At 35.8% G+C, this 17525-nt stretch overlaps 1 protein-coding gene across 2 annotated transcripts in view; it reads left to right on the top strand.

Annotated features, from left to right (window-relative positions):
* Grm5 (glutamate metabotropic receptor 5) overlaps positions 1-17525 on the top strand; it is a 532992-nt gene that overhangs the window by 1254 nt on the left and 514213 nt on the right. For both annotated transcript variants that reach the window (XM_032893267.1, XM_032893268.1), the window contains exon 2: positions 15585-16440. In XM_032893267.1, coding sequence (XP_032749158.1) covers positions 15783-16440 — 658 coding nt within the window. In that variant the 5' untranslated portion in view covers positions 15585-15782. The remainder of the gene's footprint in view (positions 1-15584; positions 16441-17525) is intronic.

Genomic DNA, 17525 nt, shown 5'->3' with positions numbered 1-17525 from the left:
TATTCATTCAGTCACACCCTGAGAAACCCTTAGGCCATTGTCTAGGAAAATATGTGACCTTGAACAAGACTACCAAGCATTGTATATTTATTCTCTCCATGAGGAAAGTAGAAAGCATACTGCATTATAGGACACTGAAGTCTCACAACATAGTGTGTGTTCGTATAAGCTTGAAGAATTGCATAGGGAAAAGGGGGAGGGAAATATCCGGAAATGTAGGCAAATAGATTGTAAAGATGTTCTCCCTCCAAATATCTTAAACAGCTGTAACAGTCTCTCTGTTATTGGACTAATGCATACTGCTTCTATGAAAGCTCTATGGGAAAGGGTGAGTACAGCCAAACATTTAGCCCCCATGCAAAGACTGTGGAGTTTTGAGAGATGCTTGGAGAATTTCAGATACACGAAACTTTAAGTTACATTTTCTTTCTTTGTTTCTTTCTTTATTTTATTGTCTAGCTAAATAGCATTTGAAAAATGTATTTTGGTGATAGGCTGTGAAGTTTTTTTTGTGGTTGGTTTTTTTTTTTTTTAAATGTAAGCTTTGAGAAGTTATCTGGGATTATGATAAAGAAAATGACATTTCACTTTCAAAGTTGGTCACTTGGTGTGTCAAAAGAGGGCTTTGGAACGAGACAGGAATGTTCTGTAATATGAGGAGAAGGGTTACAGAGGGAAGAGAAAAGGGATAGTTTTCTTAGAACATGCATGTCTATAGCCCAGCGGGCAGCAGGCAGCTGGCACCTACCATGTTGATTCCTCTTCTAGTTGACTGAAGAAGTCATTGCTAGCCTTTTTCCATCAATATATACTCATTTTTTAGAATTAGGAGATTAGCATTGCAGATGCTGAAATGGTGGACACTCACAAACTCATCTCCCGGAATATCTTCAGCTCCCCCCACCAGTGTGAGTGTCTGGCCATGAAACTAGTCTACCCATCCTGATCTGCCCAGGAGTCTGCGTTCCTAAAGGAACTCACTGTGCCACTTGGTGGCACCAAAAAGTTGCGCAGAGAAGTCTCTTCTCTATAAATACTAACTACCACCCCTCCCTCCTCCGCTCTCTCCCCTTCTCCCCTTCCCCCTTTCTCCGTAGAGGGGAAGATTGCTGCACATACCGCCCTCAGCTCGGCTGTTCTGAGCACTCCGAGCACAGGGGATGAGCTTGAAATCATCTTGGGGTGGGGAAAAGCCCAGGACGGGAAAACCTGGCTCAACCCCATTGATTTCTGCTGCCCAACTTTACTCCGGGGGGGGGCTAGCTAGACAGCATCTCACTGCCTGCTGCGTGGCCGACAGGGGGTAAGCTTGCTATGTCTGTGTGCCCAGGTATCTATCCTCAGACCCGACAAGGATTTAGGAGCTTTAAGCATGCTGATCTGCTCACAGTGTGGTTTGGAGGAGGGGACATAGATGAATTCAGGGTGACCAGCGCTGAAAAGGTTCACATCTGCTTCATTTACAGAAGACCGTCGTTAATTAAACCTGTTGGTGGAAAGGGCGCGAGGAAGAGGGTAAAGTGGGGGAGGGTTGCAAGGTCTAAGATATGGATTATGCATGCCTTTGGTCCCTGTGCCTGAGCTCTGAGGAAAGGAGAGCATGATTTAGAATACAAACTGTCTTACCCAATCCATTGGAGAACTCAAAACTGAGAAAGCAAAGGCAGAGACGGGAAGGAAGGACAATCACTTTTGGGTAATAGATTGGGTGCTCCTCTGGCAACAGCGCTGGCTGCCTAGAGAGGGGAAACAGAGGTTACTGCTGAAAACGACCCCAAGCCCCCGCACAACCCAGGTGCGCGTTCCTTTTCCTTGGATATAGCTTTCCTTTCCCTTCAGACACAAAGCTATCCCGGGGCAGCAGAACAGTGTGCAGAAGAGGAATTCCAAGCTACAGGGACTTGGAGACAAGAAACTGGGAAAGTCCTACCAAAGCAAACTCTAGTTGATGTTTACAGTAGCCTAATCTACACTTTGGAACATTTTAGCAGGAAGTAATGGTTAACTTGGAGCGTTCCCCACCTAGTTCTGCGATGTATGGCTGTTCATATTTCTCTTTAGATCGCATGGTGTGAGGAAAGTGACTTTGAGGAGGTGATAACAGATTCTTACTTTTATTTAGTCAGAATTCTGGAACCGTTTCATCTGAATAGCCTTGAGTATCTAAGCAAATAGAGAGTGTTATGCATCCATTTATTTCTTTATAAGAAACTGGTATTTACACGTGGAAAGGTAGACTCACCTTTCTCTCTTCCTTTCAATATCAAACTTTTTATTTCATTTTATTTTAAATTGTTTAAGGAGTGGGCTAGTGATCACCTGTGTTCCTAGTGGTGGTAGCAAATTGGGTGCCTAGAACAGCTTAGAGAGTATTAAAGTGTATCCCTTCGTCCAGCAAGGATATACTCTGAGTTACTTGACACCTTATTATGAGTTTCAGAGGATATAGGTGCGCTATTTCTTTCATGTTATGTGTGCTTTGTGCCCTTCCCTTCTGGAGTACAGAGAATTTTCTTCTTTAATTTCTCTGTTAATTATATGTTACCACATATCGAATTGCATGTTATGAATCTTTTTCGTCATTTGTGGAACTTTCCAGTTTGAATAATCATTGGTTTAGAAATAGAAAACATTGCTTGCCAAACTCACTAGGTTAATGACATGCAGGCCACCAAGTCTGCAGCCTTCTCCTGGAAACCTCTTCAGCACCTTGGACAGGTCTTCACACCCTTCCCTAGACTTCACTGGACACTTGCTGAGCAACCAAGCACTACTTAGAAAAAAAACTTCCTCATCCTTTACACTTTATGACTAAATGTAAAATTCATGTATTTTAACTGCATCGTCTAGAGTTTCATGATATTACATAGCAGTAATTTTCCTGTGGGTTTTATGCCCCCCAAAAAACAGAGAGAAAAAAAACCAAAGAATAAAAAAGAAAAAAATTAAGAAAAGGAAATGTTAGTACTTATTTATTATAGGGCACTCTGAGGTTATTTGGAGAAGAATGATATTTGAATAATCCATGGTCTTGATTAAATCTTCACTTGTTATCAAATGTAGACAGCGACCTTTACCATCAATTCCTAGTACACATCATGGTCGTACAGACAGATGTACGGGAGACACTGAAAAATTCAGTTACAGATTGTTAACCACATAAAGACTATCTATGATTTGAAAACACGTGGGTAATGACACACCATTTCTCTCTTTTTTCTCTGAGTTGTTATTTTGTCATGTTTCCTACTAAACTAATTGACTTCACTAAACATGTTTACATTTGTGTGTAAATAGCTTTCATGATTACTTTATTCAAAATGCATTTTTGAAGAATGTTGCTATATTGTCTTTTTGAAGAGTTTTTGGAATATTTCTGCATTTAAAAATGGTTAATTAAAGCTGGGGATGGTAATGTATAACTTAAATCCCAGCACTTGAGAGGTGGAGGCAGGAGACACAAGTGTCAAAGTAATACTTAGTTATGTAGGAAGTTACATGAGGCCTTATAACAAAAAGAAAAAGAAAAATCAAATGTTAATTATGAGAAGATGATACACTAAGCAGAAAAGATAAGATTGAATAAATTGTAAATGAATATTTAATAGTATTATTTGAGTAAAATATGTATACATGTTTTATTCAAGCTTTGCTACATTCATGGAATGAAGAGACATATTTCACTATACATTTTTGCTATTGGATATATACGGAATTAGACATTTATGTATGTAGACTTTCTCTTCATACTATTTAAATACATTCAGCTAAAACTAACTTTGTGAAAAAAATGAGGCTTCTTTTGGTATATGTTAGTGTATGTGGTATGCTAATGTTAACTTGATTTGCTTGGGATTTTGAGATCTTGACACTGTATTATATAGAAGTTTGTTAACTTGGAATTATTTGTTTGGAAACATTAATCCTAATTCTAAAGCATCTTTTTATGTCCATTCTTGTTTGTCTTAGAAGACACACAAGATAAAAAGATCCAAAGAAGTGGTTTTATTTCATATTCATATAACCCAAGAATTAGACATTTTGATTTTGTATTTTCAACTGTTTATAAATCAGAAAGTGCCCTTGTGATATTCCTTCATTTCATTTGAATGTAAGGGTTTAAATAAAATGACATACCAAAGGATTGTTTTTATTGATCCAGTATTAATGCAGAGGAGAGATAAATATATTTTAGTGCTAATAATATTGTTTGAAACATACACACACACATACACAGACACACACACATATGTACACACACAGAGAGAGAGAGAGAGAGAGAGAGAGAAGAGAGAGAGAAAGAGAGAGAGAAACACAAATACATACATATAGAGAGAAAGAGAGAGAGAGAGAAACACAAATACATACATATGTTTGGCTATAGGGATTCCAATAAAAGTTTTGTTGTAGGTCACTGCATGCCATGGTAAATATTATTTATTGAGCACATTAGGCATTGTATCAAGTGCTAGATGTGTTATATTGTTAATCATCAAATGAGTCACACAAAATACTGGTTTTAATTTTTGTTGTTGGGAAATTGAAGTTTTTCTTTCATTGTCAGAACATGGAAATGGATACTAAGAAACAAACCCTCAAAATGCATACATACATCGTGTGTGTGTGTGTGTGTGTGTGTGTGTGTGTGTGTGACGTTATAAAATTGTCAGCATGCATAGAACATACCCTGTTTCTATAGCATCAATCTAGAGTGTAGCTATTTCTGGAGGTTGTTGCATGATTGTTCTCAGTGTGTTGTGGTTTTGGCACTAGATTAAATGAATGTAAATCTATCTCATCTTTTGTTGAGTCTGTGAATTTGAAACAGAATTAAATCATATATATGTATATTATATCATATATTATTATATAAACAAATACCCAACTTTCTTTGTTTGTAATGGATGGGGCAAGTTAGAATGATATAAATACAACCAAGAGAGTATGAGAAATTAGTTGCTCCAATCTGAGTAACTTGCTTCACCTGTTGCTGATGAGTATATAAAAGTAATTTATGACACTGTGTTGTCTTCAGGATCCTGGATATAAAATGCTGTCTGAGTTTTTAATTTTTCAACAGCCACATGAAATCTCTCTCTCTCTCTCTCTCTCTCTCTCTCTCTCTCTCTCTCTCTCTCTCTCTCTCTCTCACAGTCACAGATTGTGAAGGGGACTGCTTAACTTGTCTGAAGTCTCACTGTTCATATCATCACAAAGCCGGAGTGTAAACCAAGAAACATTTGACTCTCAAATTCTAACTTTTGACATAAGTATTATCTTGTCACTAGCACATAGAGATTGAGGTACTTTGAATTCTACTAATTTTGAGTTAGCACCACCTTATTCCACAAGGGAGTGTCCAAATATTTTTTAAAACATTCAAGAGTACTTAAAATTAGATGGGCAAATTTGTGAGATAATCAGAAATCAAAACGGTACATAATTACAGTTTCAAATATCTTCTTTTTTAAACCAATCTGTTCAAGAAAGTTAAAGGGAAAAATCAGAAGCAAAAAGTATATTTTATATAGATCTGATTGTGCAGTCACTAAAAAATGTCAGCTATGAAAGAATTCCTTAATGGTTACTTGTCACAATAGTTTGGAATGCAGGTAAGGTATGTTAAACTTTTCAGCTTAAGTAATTTTTTAATGGAAAAAAACATAATCACCATAGCACTAATGTGCGCCATGTCTATACAATACATATCATGTTATTTGCATTCATAAAAGTAACTTTAAGTCCAATCTGACTTAATGTAACATTATGTTTCAGGAGTAAGTAATTAGTACATTATTGCTGACTTTAAAAATAAATTAAATGACATATTGAAAGTAATATATGAAAATAATATATTAAATAGTATTTACTATTCTATTCGAGTCAAAATGAATTCTGTAACTAGAATGAATCAGCCTTTGATATTGCAAGTATATCCTAGGCTACTCTCACATTCCTTTATTGTAATTTGTGGATATTCAGAACCATGCTTAGTGAATGTAAAAGAAAACTAATCATTATCTCAGTTAAAATTGTGTTTCCAAAATGGAATTAACATCCTCAGCAACAAGATTACATAGAAATGTGTAACAAAGTGAGAAAGGCATACACATGCTAACTTAACCTCCTTCACATCATTTGGGAGTTACAGAGGAAAGCTGTGTAGAATTGTCTTGCCCTTAACTGCACTTTCTGTTACTAGTGATGTCAACAGTACTTCGAGGACTTTCATGTAAATCAGTGGTTTTCAACTGGAAGTGCTTCTCTCCTGCCAAGGGCATTCAGTGTTGTTTAGGGGTATATTTGGCTTTATAAATAAAAAATTATGTTACCAGTCCCTTTGCTCAGTAGACAGAGAACAGGGACACTGTTAATATCCTCCAATAGACAAGAAAATTCTGTGACAACAACATTACCTAGTCCTAAATGACAACCATAGTTTCACTGTGGTTAAGAAAAAGAATGCATGTTCTAAATGGTGCAAGTAAGCAAAATTAACTAATTTGATTTATTTAATGTTGTTTCTAATGGATAGACTTAAGACAAACAATTAATGGAAAGCCGAGTCTCTGGAATAATGTGTTTTCATTATTTGAACTCTAAATAACCAAACCATGAGGTTCTTCACCAGACACTGCCACTTGTTTATAAGAAGTGTGGACATCATAGACAGTTGGTTTGTGTTCTGTTATTTTTGATAGGTGTGAAATATTCTAAAGAATATTGCTTGTAAGTTTCCATAATGAGAGGTACTAACTAGTCAGTAACCATATTTTCTAGGGTTTTTGCAAGGCTTATGTGAAATAGCATTTATATGTTTTCATACATACTATAAATTCATCAATTATTAAGGAAATGTAGATCAAGTTATAAAAATGTGAAATACGTTTTCAAGTATCTTATGATTGATATTCTAACAGGAATAATAATTCTTTACAGTTTCTAGAGGTATGCCATAAATTTGAAGAAAGCATCTAGGGGCAATAAAATGGTTAAAGTTTAAAATCTCTGTTTGATAATTAAATTGAGACACGTTAGAAACGGTGGACTGTGAGGGTTTTTTTTTATGCTTTGTTGGAAAAGGCAGCTTCAGGTCTTCATGGACTACTAAACCACTTGTTTTAATGATTTACAATGATTTAGTGAGCTCCAGTCTTCAGCTAGCACTATTTTACCTAATGCATACAATTGCAGATTTCATTTTTGTGTGGTGCCATTTATGGCTTTTGGAGGATTAAAATATGGCTTATTCTTTGTCTTCAGCTAAACAAAGAGGATGCTGCTCTCTGTTGTTTACAAGGTCACAGATGTAAGCGTCAGATACCGATGACAGAGGAGCTTTTCCACATTGCATGGATCTCAATACCATTATCCTTCTGAGTGTTTCTTATCTCTATATGCAGTTGTTCCTATAAATAAAATTTACCAAAGGAAAACACAGCACATGCAATATTGACACCCTGTTTGTGATGAGGCTATAGCTTATGCAAAAGAAATCTTGTTAGGGTTGACGTCCTGAGCTATGTGATTTGCTTGTGTGAGGATTAAGTTATATAAGAGACATCTGTGCCAGAAAGATGGTTGGGCAGTGAGAAGATTGTTGAAAACAAAAGATAATGTGAGCTACAAGTCTGATCACATTGTCATTTGTTATTTACAGCAATGCTACCCACCAGTTTCTTTTTAATCTATATAGGAAATGAGGCTGCATAGTTACTTAAGGCAAAAAGCATATGTGTACATTAAATATGTGTCTACTGCTTTCTATAATGCACAATGAATCCAGAAATGTAAATGTGATTAAAGCACTTGATTGCTTTTGATATTAGCATGTTGAACTAATGGCATATAAGTTGAACTATTCATAACAAATTTGAATGAATTAAAGATCTTCATGTTTTTAGAATTAGGCCTATGCTTTTTTAAAAATCAGTTTTTGATCATTATATAGAGTTTTATATCCCCCCTTAACCATATCAAGAACTTAATTTTTTCTCACCAACTTCCTAGCCCTACAGATCAGGAGTTACAACACACACATACGCACACACACACACACACACACACACACACACACACACACACAAACAAACAAATTTGTTTTTGAAATGGTATGATTTAGTTTATATGAAATAATGATAATTTGTTATTGTTTTATAGTTTGTTGATATTCTTTGAGGATTTTAAGCATATATCAAATCAATTAGGAGCTGAGGTTGGATCTCCAGAACCAACATCAAAAGCCTGGCCTAGTGATTTCTATATGTCATTCAGTCATTCCATCACTCCTGCCCTGATTATCAGAGACCAGCAGATATCAGGGACTCACAATCCACTCAGTCTAATAGAAATAGCTATTTGTTCCCAGGTTCAATGGGAAAGTTTTCTTTCCCCCAAAGAGTGCACGAAAAAAAGTGATTAAAGAAGACATCTGGTTAAAAAACACTGGCTTCCACATATGTCTTTACTGGCATATTACTCCCATATCCCAGCCTGGTATACATCATATAATCTCTATGGGTCTCACTGACATAACATCATATGTAGGACACTCTCTAGTTTTGTGGTACTGTTTTTACTTTATATGTTGAAATCATGTGGGGAATGTTCAGGGTTCATTTCTCCAGTCCAATTCCCATTTTTAAGGTCCTGTTATGTCCAAGCGCACAGAGTGAGGTTGACTGTTATGCACTTAGCTTTCTAGGAAATGCAGAAGATGGAATCTTGGCCAGGTAGCCAAAAAGAAGATGATATAGAGGCAATTCGTTTCAAAATTTTTTATATTTAGGATTTATCAAATATTTAATTCTGTGCAAGAATTAAACCAAATTATGCTCATATTTAGCCCTTAATGAGTTTTAAATCTGTTGTAACTTGGAAATTGTGTAAACAGCTATCATTTTAGTTTAGAAATAAATAGCATAAGTACAAGAGATGGCAGGGTAGAGAAAATAAAGTATGAATAAAGTTCCCCACCTGTGCTCAGAGGCCATAGGAAGCATACCAGAGCATGATATCTAGGATTTTTGGAATGGCACTATTTTAAAATATTTTATTAGGTCATAACATTTGAATATAGGTAACAGTTTATGCCATTGTTAGTAGAAGTATAAGTCCCAGCAACCCCAACTGATCAAGGATACACAGTCAACAAAGAATAGTTCTAGGATCCACACTAGCCTCTACTGGATTTTAAGCCTATTATCTCACCTCTGAGATAAAGGTCACTGTAACAAACCATATCAAAGGGCACTGCCACTAGGAATAAAGCTGTTGGAGTAAAGTAAGATGAGTAGCAGACTTCCAAGGGGTGTGCCAGCAGGTGGCCAGAAGTTAATGGCAGGGAGGTAAGGTCACCAGAGAGACTCCAAGAGAACTGTAGAAATAATTTATAATCCTCAACCCCCAAAAATATTCAAATCACACCAATAAACTGAGACTTTCAGATTATAAAACTCTGTATGTGAGCTCACACCCATTTATGCCATTTAATGAAAACTAAATCATATATGGCTTTTATCTCTGTTCAATACATTATGAATATGAATATATATATGTATGTATATGTATAATCTTCACACCACTCAAATTGTAGGACTGAAAGTTTCTGAGCCAAATACTGTCTCTTTTCCAGTTTATCATCATCATCTCTAGGTATTTGCACCCTTGGAATCCTGTGGAATGCAGCTTGCATAACTACGTTTTCTTTTTCTGCTTCCTAGGTGACTTAACTCAACTTCTTGGTTTAGAAAAAAGGAACTTCTGTATGCTGTTGCCTCCCACAGTTTTTGTACAATTCAGACATCTCTTGAGAAACTCAGCCTAGTTTATCCAGCTGTTTTGTCCATATATGTTCATAAATTCTAGTAAGTATGCAAACCATTACCTCTGCTGTTTCTATCCAAATGTGCTGCTTTTTCCTCCTCAAACAATGAAAACTTGACTTCACCTGCCCAGGATGAAACACCAACTCCCTCAGCCTCACCAAATCCTCCCTTTACCTTCTCATCTTGACTCAACTGATAGCATAACCCTTTCATTTTACTTTCAAAATATGCACAGGACCATTGCCGCGACCATCATAGATCTAAATGCTGTATCTATCACCGAACCACTAGCACCTGATTGAGTTCCTCAGATTCTTTCTTGCTTTGCCTGCATATGCCTTCCTGTTGCTTTTCTTGTTTAAATGAGAGCCAGAGTTTAATCCTTCTTTGTTGAGAATGCTTGCAGGGAAACATTCTGATACAATGTTACAGCCACAGTCTCCTGAAGTCCAAACAAGCTTAACACCATCATAGGACCTCACAGACTAGCCTCAGCTTCTTTTTCAGTTTACAATAGGTACACTAGTTCCTTAGTTATTGTCCAAGATATCAAACAAAATCTCCTCTCAGAAACTTGAGATTAGTTCTAGTCCTTACCTAATATACTTTTTCCTAGATGTTATCCGGAGTGGCTCCTTTAATTATCTACACATGTATTTGGTCAATACTTTTAAGTTTATATCATTGGCAAAATTTTTAACGTTACCATGCTTATCACTTTATATTGTACTCCATTGTCTAGTGCTTTTTTGTATCTTTTGGGTTTAGTACTCTCTGGCCTAGGGACTTTCACTTACTTATCTCCTTATCATATAAAACCTCTTCCCTCTGTTAGATTCCTGTAGACTTTATGAGCTTGAACTTTCTCTATCCAAACTGGAGCCCTCAGGTCTAGCAGAATCTTTGGTTCAAAGTAACTACTCAATAACTATTTATTGGACAAAGGAATGAATATCGATCTGTGTGATATGTTCTCCACCTTTCTATTTGTAATTTAATCTCCATTAATTTGTGGTATTTTGATAGCACAAATGATACTTTTATGTGAGGTTTATAAGCTGAGCTATAACACATTTCTGCTATATTTCAAAACTATAATGTGTTTCTGTGTGGAGAGGGGACTCTCTGTGTATGCAGGGATATGACCAGAGAAGAGTCTAGGGAAGGCTGTCAGACGTCTTGAGCTATCGTTTCTAACCTAAATCCTTTGAGATAGGGTTTCTCACTGAATTGGAGATTGACTGCTGTCCCAGCAATCTTTCTGTATCTTCCCTCTAGAGTCCTGAGGTTTTAAGCATGTGAAAGGCCATGCCCAAATTTTTCTGAGCATTGGGAATTAAACTCAAGTCATTATGCTTGTAAAGAAATGGCTAAATCTGAATGAAAAAGTATATGTATGTACTTCATAATAGTAGACACATTACACATTACATGCATCTATGCATTCTCTTTAGTGAATCATCATTTTCCCCTACCCCCCAGAGGACTCTTTGCTACTTAAATTACAAAGCAATTTTATTCATTTGTGCATCACTAGAAAATTAAAGGTGTGTCTTTAAGGTCCCTCTTATTTTCCTGGACTTTGTTAATATATCTTTTATAGGAATGGGTAGTAAAACAAGGGATGATGAGAAGTCATATTTTAGAATCATCAGAAATAAACAATTTCCTTTACCACTTTAGAATTTATTAACTAGTTTTTTAACATCAAAACCCATATATAATATATATTTGTGAGATAAAGGAAATAAAAACATGTCTAAACATTTGGGCTTTTTATAAGCAATTTTGATATAATCTGCAACGTACACAACACATAAAACACAAGTATTGTATCAAATATCTTCAATATGTGCATTAATATTATAAATATATCCTCAGTGGAGCCTGATGTATTCTTTTCTTTTCAACATATATCTCTGAAGACATGGTGCTGCGCCCACCTTTTTTTCATTGTCATTACCTGCTCTTCCTTGTGTCTCACTCTGTAGGTTGTTTCCTTTCCTAAGTTGATTTTTTTTTTTATCTTCTGAAATCTGCCTTGTGGGGCTCATTTCTTTGCTCCATTTTTTGACCAGTTTATATTTTCTTTTTGGGTGCTTTCATGATTTCTTAAGATTTTATATACTGGTTGCTCTCCATTTTTGTCTCAAGCTAAACTTCTTTTCTAAGCCATGCTTCATGTACCACTTTCCCTTTTAACATATGTTCCTGGACACATCAAAAGCATTTCAAATTTAAAATGTTTAGAAGAAAACTATTATTTTCTTCTGCTGTTCGCTTGTTCACATATTTCTCTGTATTATCTCTTTCCACTATATCATTTGAGATATAAATGAATAGAATGATGAATAAAAAATAAAATTAAAAAAGTTAGTTTCTTAGAATTTTAGGAATAGATCCACATTCTTCTATCTTTACTCATATCACATTCATCAGCACTCACAGGGATTTCAAGTTATGTTTAACTGTATCTACTTTTTTTCTATTTTTACTGTTATTGGTGATGACTAAGATAATGTCACTTTACTCTAGATTACTGTGTGTCTTCCAATCAGATTTCTTGAATCTGTTGTCCAGCATGTCCTGCTACCTGAATGAGTCTAAAGTTAAACTTTGTCTATCGTTTGCTTACATATGCAGAATGACTTTCAGTGGCAGTTCACATTAACCACTAGGGGATCCAAGGAGTCTGGCCCTTCTTTAGCTTTACAAGCCAATGCTACGTCCCCATCCTGCCCATTCTTTATGTCCTAGCTGTTCTTCCACTTGAATATGTTTTCATCTTTCTTTTTAATATTCTTTGCATTCATTAAGTGTCCACAAATGCCACTGCTTAGAGTATTGACTTGTAAAGTCTATGAATATCAGGAACATACATACCATTTATAGTCTTAAATATTCAATTCTCAAGAGAAAACCATTTTATATATATAATCATATATACAATTATAATGTTATATATAATATAGAGAGAGTTATTGGGCTATAGTGACTTCATAAAAGACGAAGATAACAATTAATGTCCATTACTGTGTAACCTTTTCATATATCTCCCAACTTGTAGGCATTTTGTTTGAAAGAACCAAGTAATTAATTTCATGTGTAAAATAGATGGGAGTACTTAAATATGTATACCATATCTCATTATAGATAATGTTCCTAAAACAACTCTATAAAATTAGATTGAATGCTCAGCTTCATATTTTTGATAGATAACTTCTAGCCTCATACTCAAGAATCAAAGCAAGCCATCTTTTGTCATTTTCTCATTCTTTAATGACCATAAAAATAAAAACCAATTGCATGTCTTTGATCTTAGGAGATTCTACAGACATTTTGAGAGCCTTCAGACAATTTCACTATGAGAAGATTAACATTTTGTTTCCTTCACTTTTGCCTAAAATGCTACGTTAGAAAATATGATACACACGATACTCACACAGAAACTTGTGTTTCCAAGCACTTCATTATTCTGGAACATGTAGCTATTGGTGAAATTTTAATTTTAGGGTTTGGTACTGTGAAAAGAGCTCTTTCTTTGTTGCTATGGAAGCAGCTGAAGAAAACTGTAATAAAAGTACCTGTGGTGAGAAATGTAATTCAAGATATATTCGTTTTGAGTCCAAACTACATTTTTCTTAAAGATGAAAGATAATGACAGAAATTTATAAAGACATATATATTACCTGTGTTTAAAGAGTAGTACTTAAAACATAACCAAAAAATAACCTATAAAAGAAAAGAATGTTTTTTAAAAAAGGTGGTACTTGATGTCAATCATTGTCAAACAATTTAAAACTCTTGGTTGACCATTATGGTGAAATTAGAGAAAATCCAATGGAAAAAAAGAGAAAACAGCCAATAATCTGCTAGGTTTTTTTTAATCAATGATACAGAGTTTGCTGTTGGAAACTTGGGATGAATTTTTCTTCATCCTAGAATTTTTTTTTCATCTTTATTAACTTGGGTATTTCTTATTTACATTTCGATTGTTATTCCCTTTCTGCGTTTCCAGGCCAACATCCCCCTAACCCCTTCCCCTCCCCTTCTCTATGGGTGTTCCCCTCCTCATTCTCTCCCCATTACTTCCCTCCCCCCAACAATCACATTCACTGGGGGTTCAGTCTTGGCAGGACCAAGGGCTTCCCCTTGCACTGGTGCTCTTATTAAGGCTATTCATTGCTACCTATGAGGTCAGAGTCCAGGGTCAGTCCATGTATAGTCTTTGGGTAGTGGCTTAGTTCCTGGAAGCTCTGGTTGGTTGGCATTGTTGTTCAGATGGGGTCTCAAACCCCTTCAAGCTCTTTCAGTCCTTTCTCTGATTCTTTCAACGGGGGTCCCGTACTAAGTTCAGTGGTTTAATGATGGCCTTCGCCTATGTATTTGCTGTATTCTGGCTGTGTCTCTCAGGAGAGATCTACATCCAGTGCCTGCACTTCTTTGCTTCATCCATCTTATCTAGTTTAGTGGCTGTATATGTATGGGTCATGTGTGGGGCAGGCTTCTGCCTCTGATCTAAACTTTGCCTCCCTATGGATTTAAGCTGTAACAAATGACTATGGTGATAGCTACACCAAGTTTCTTCTCAGAAGAAAGTTCCAGCCTTTTGAGATATGTCACTCTGGAGTTTTTATTTCTGTATCAGAGATAAAGAGCTAATTACTATGAATTTTATTGTAAGATTCTAAAACTGTTTTGAAAACTCTCTGGAGTACCAAGGAGAATGCCAGAGAATAATTTGTCCTCACCTAACTACAGGGTTTTGTTTGAATTTCAATAACAAAAGGGATTCTGTTGAGAATACCTATAGCCCTATTCAATTCATGGTGTTTGAAAACATGATATTTTATGTTGATGATCATAAGGCCATCCTAGCATATATCATCAAAATTCATTCAGTGGGAAAATTGTTTTTCTGCATTGTTAAGCACTTTACTAATAACTCTTAATGCTAGAAGTTGTAAATTATTTCCTGCCAAACTTGTATGCCTGTCACTTCTGCTTGCTTGCAATACTTTGCTTTGTAATGTTCAAATATTCTCTTCGCTCATCCTTGAAATATGTATTACTTAGTCAAATGTCACAAAGCTTATATATTTCAGAGAACTTATACAATCTGCTTTACATTGTATCAAGGCAAGAAATACACATGATTTTATGTCTTGCTTTGTTGATTCTTATGTTATATGTTATGTTATGTTTGTATGGCTGTTACATACACTTCAAAGTCTCATAATGAACCAGTCAAGCGCCATGCCACTGAGCTACAACCTAACCCTTTAAAGAAGATTGCTTTTATAACTGAATAATTAATATACGCTCAGTGATGAAAATTTGGAAAGAAATTTTAAAGATGATTAAAGTTAAATAAAAATAAAAATTGAACACAGTCCCATCACCCATAGATCACTCACCAACTTTCAGAGTATTTAGGGTTCTGAGTTTGGAGTTTTATCTCAGGGAGTAGTTTGATTCCAGGAAGCTCTCTTTCACAGGTATGTCTGCTGTGTATCACATTTGCTTTTCTGCACTCCAGATCATCATCAACAACAACAAAATTAATGTGAAACAGTCGAGGCTAGGATGCTATTTTACCTGGTGACAAAACAAAGCACAAAAATTCTCCAAACTTTTCAGTTCTTTATTTTTGTCCACAATATCAGTCACACTATTTATCCATGAATACGGATGTTAGGAGTGTCCCTGAACTCTTGTGTACACTGTTCAAACTCATGCGTCTCATTTTATTTTCAGGTTATGAATATTCTGATCGTATGGATGCACCTAACTCGACAGTTTCTGGGGACTTTGCTATCTTTTAGAGAATATATCTAAATTGCTGACTAATTCCTCAATGCGCCACTCAACGCAGGGCATCATTTGGCTGTACCTATAGGAGCTCTGAGTTTCCTCCATCATGATATCTTTATTAGCTTGAATTCCTTTCCTAAAATGGTCCTTCTGTTGATCCTGTCAGTCCTACTTCTGAAAGAAGATGTACGAGGGAGTGCACAGTCCAGTGAGAGGAGGGTGGTGGCTCACATGCCAGGTGACATCATTATTGGCGCTCTCTTCTCTGTCCACCACCAACCAACTGTGGACAAAGTTCATGAGAGGAAGTGTGGCGCAGTTCGTGAGCAGTATGGGATTCAGAGAGTGGAGGCCATGCTGCATACCTTGGAAAGGATCAACTCAGACCCCACACTCTTGCCCAACATCACACTCGGCTGTGAGATCAGAGATTCCTGCTGGCATTCCGCTGTGGCCCTAGAACAAAGCATTGAGTTTATAAGGGATTCCCTCATCTCTTCAGAAGAGGAGGAAGGTTTGGTACGCTGTGTAGATGGATCTTCTTCCTTCCGCTCCAAGAAACCCATAGTGGGAGTCATTGGGCCTGGCTCGAGTTCTGTGGCCATTCAAGTCCAGAACTTACTCCAGCTTTTCAACATACCACAGATTGCTTACTCTGCAACCAGCATGGATTTGAGTGACAAGACTCTATTCAAGTACTTCATGAGGGTCGTACCTTCCGATGCCCAGCAAGCTCGAGCCATGGTAGACATAGTGAAGAGATACAACTGGACTTATGTCTCAGCTGTGCACACAGAAGGTATGTGATTCCCTCTACATATGTTAATATGCCTTATGATACTTTTCCAACTTCTCTGCTAAATATTAAGCTTTTACATGATTAAAATGTTCCTCACTATTGTAGGTACTTTGATATACTTTCATTTCACCAGAATGATAAAAGCTAATGATATTTAAGCTAACATAATAATTTATATATCTTTTAATTTGTTAAACACCAAGATACATTTTCAATGTGAATTGTGCATTTCAAATTCTAATGACATTGTCTTTTGACATTTATAAATACTTTTTTCAGTTTTTTTGGCTCTTCAGTGAGTAGATCGCATCTTTAATGTACTATCATTGATCTTTTGTTTTTGATAGTCAAAAGGAGGTAGGCATAACCATGTACAGCAAGGAATGTAGCTTAGTATATGGTTATGGAGAATTATCAATGTAGACTTAAAAATATTTGTTATACAAAATGAATAATCAAATCTGCAATAATAAAAATGATTTAATTTTATAATTGTGTAGAATATATTTGGGACGTACAATTTTTAATAAAATACATAGTATTTTAAATTTATTGCTTTTTTACATGGAAGGTATAGTAGTAAAGGAAAATATCTAAACCATATTTTATAAAGTAATAATTTTTGGTTACTAACAGCAGCCTGCAATGCTTTTGAATATATGACTTTTCAATCTTTTGGTTTGTCTGAAGCTGTTGTAATACATTTGTATTGACCTTCAGGAGCTGTGTGATCTAAATACTGTGGTAACAGTTTTCCCTAGGAAACAAAGAACACAATAGAGTAGTGAATAAGAAAATACTTCTTAAATCTTATGGAAACCTTTAGAAGACAGAAGACTTAAAATCTTTCATAGCATATTGGTTGGGCACAAACTTTCATACAAGTTATGGTGATTAATTATTCAGAAATTAATGAACTGACTTTGATGAGTTTGCTTCAAGTTGGGAGTATTTACCAAATTAAGATATAGCAGTTTGCTATAATCTAGGAACATGGTAGCATGCATTTCGCTGTACAGCTCTATCTCTGACAGTTTTCATCTATAAATTGGTAGTTTATTTGTAGATATACTGATGCGTCTGAG

The sequence above is a fragment of the Rattus rattus genome, chromosome 2 (assembly GCF_011064425.1).
Source record: "Rattus rattus isolate New Zealand chromosome 2, Rrattus_CSIRO_v1, whole genome shotgun sequence".
In the NCBI taxonomy this organism is placed as follows: domain Eukaryota; kingdom Metazoa; phylum Chordata; class Mammalia; order Rodentia; family Muridae; genus Rattus; species Rattus rattus.
Note: the sequence above shows the minus strand (reverse complement) of the source record. Positions and strands in the feature narration are given on the sequence as shown.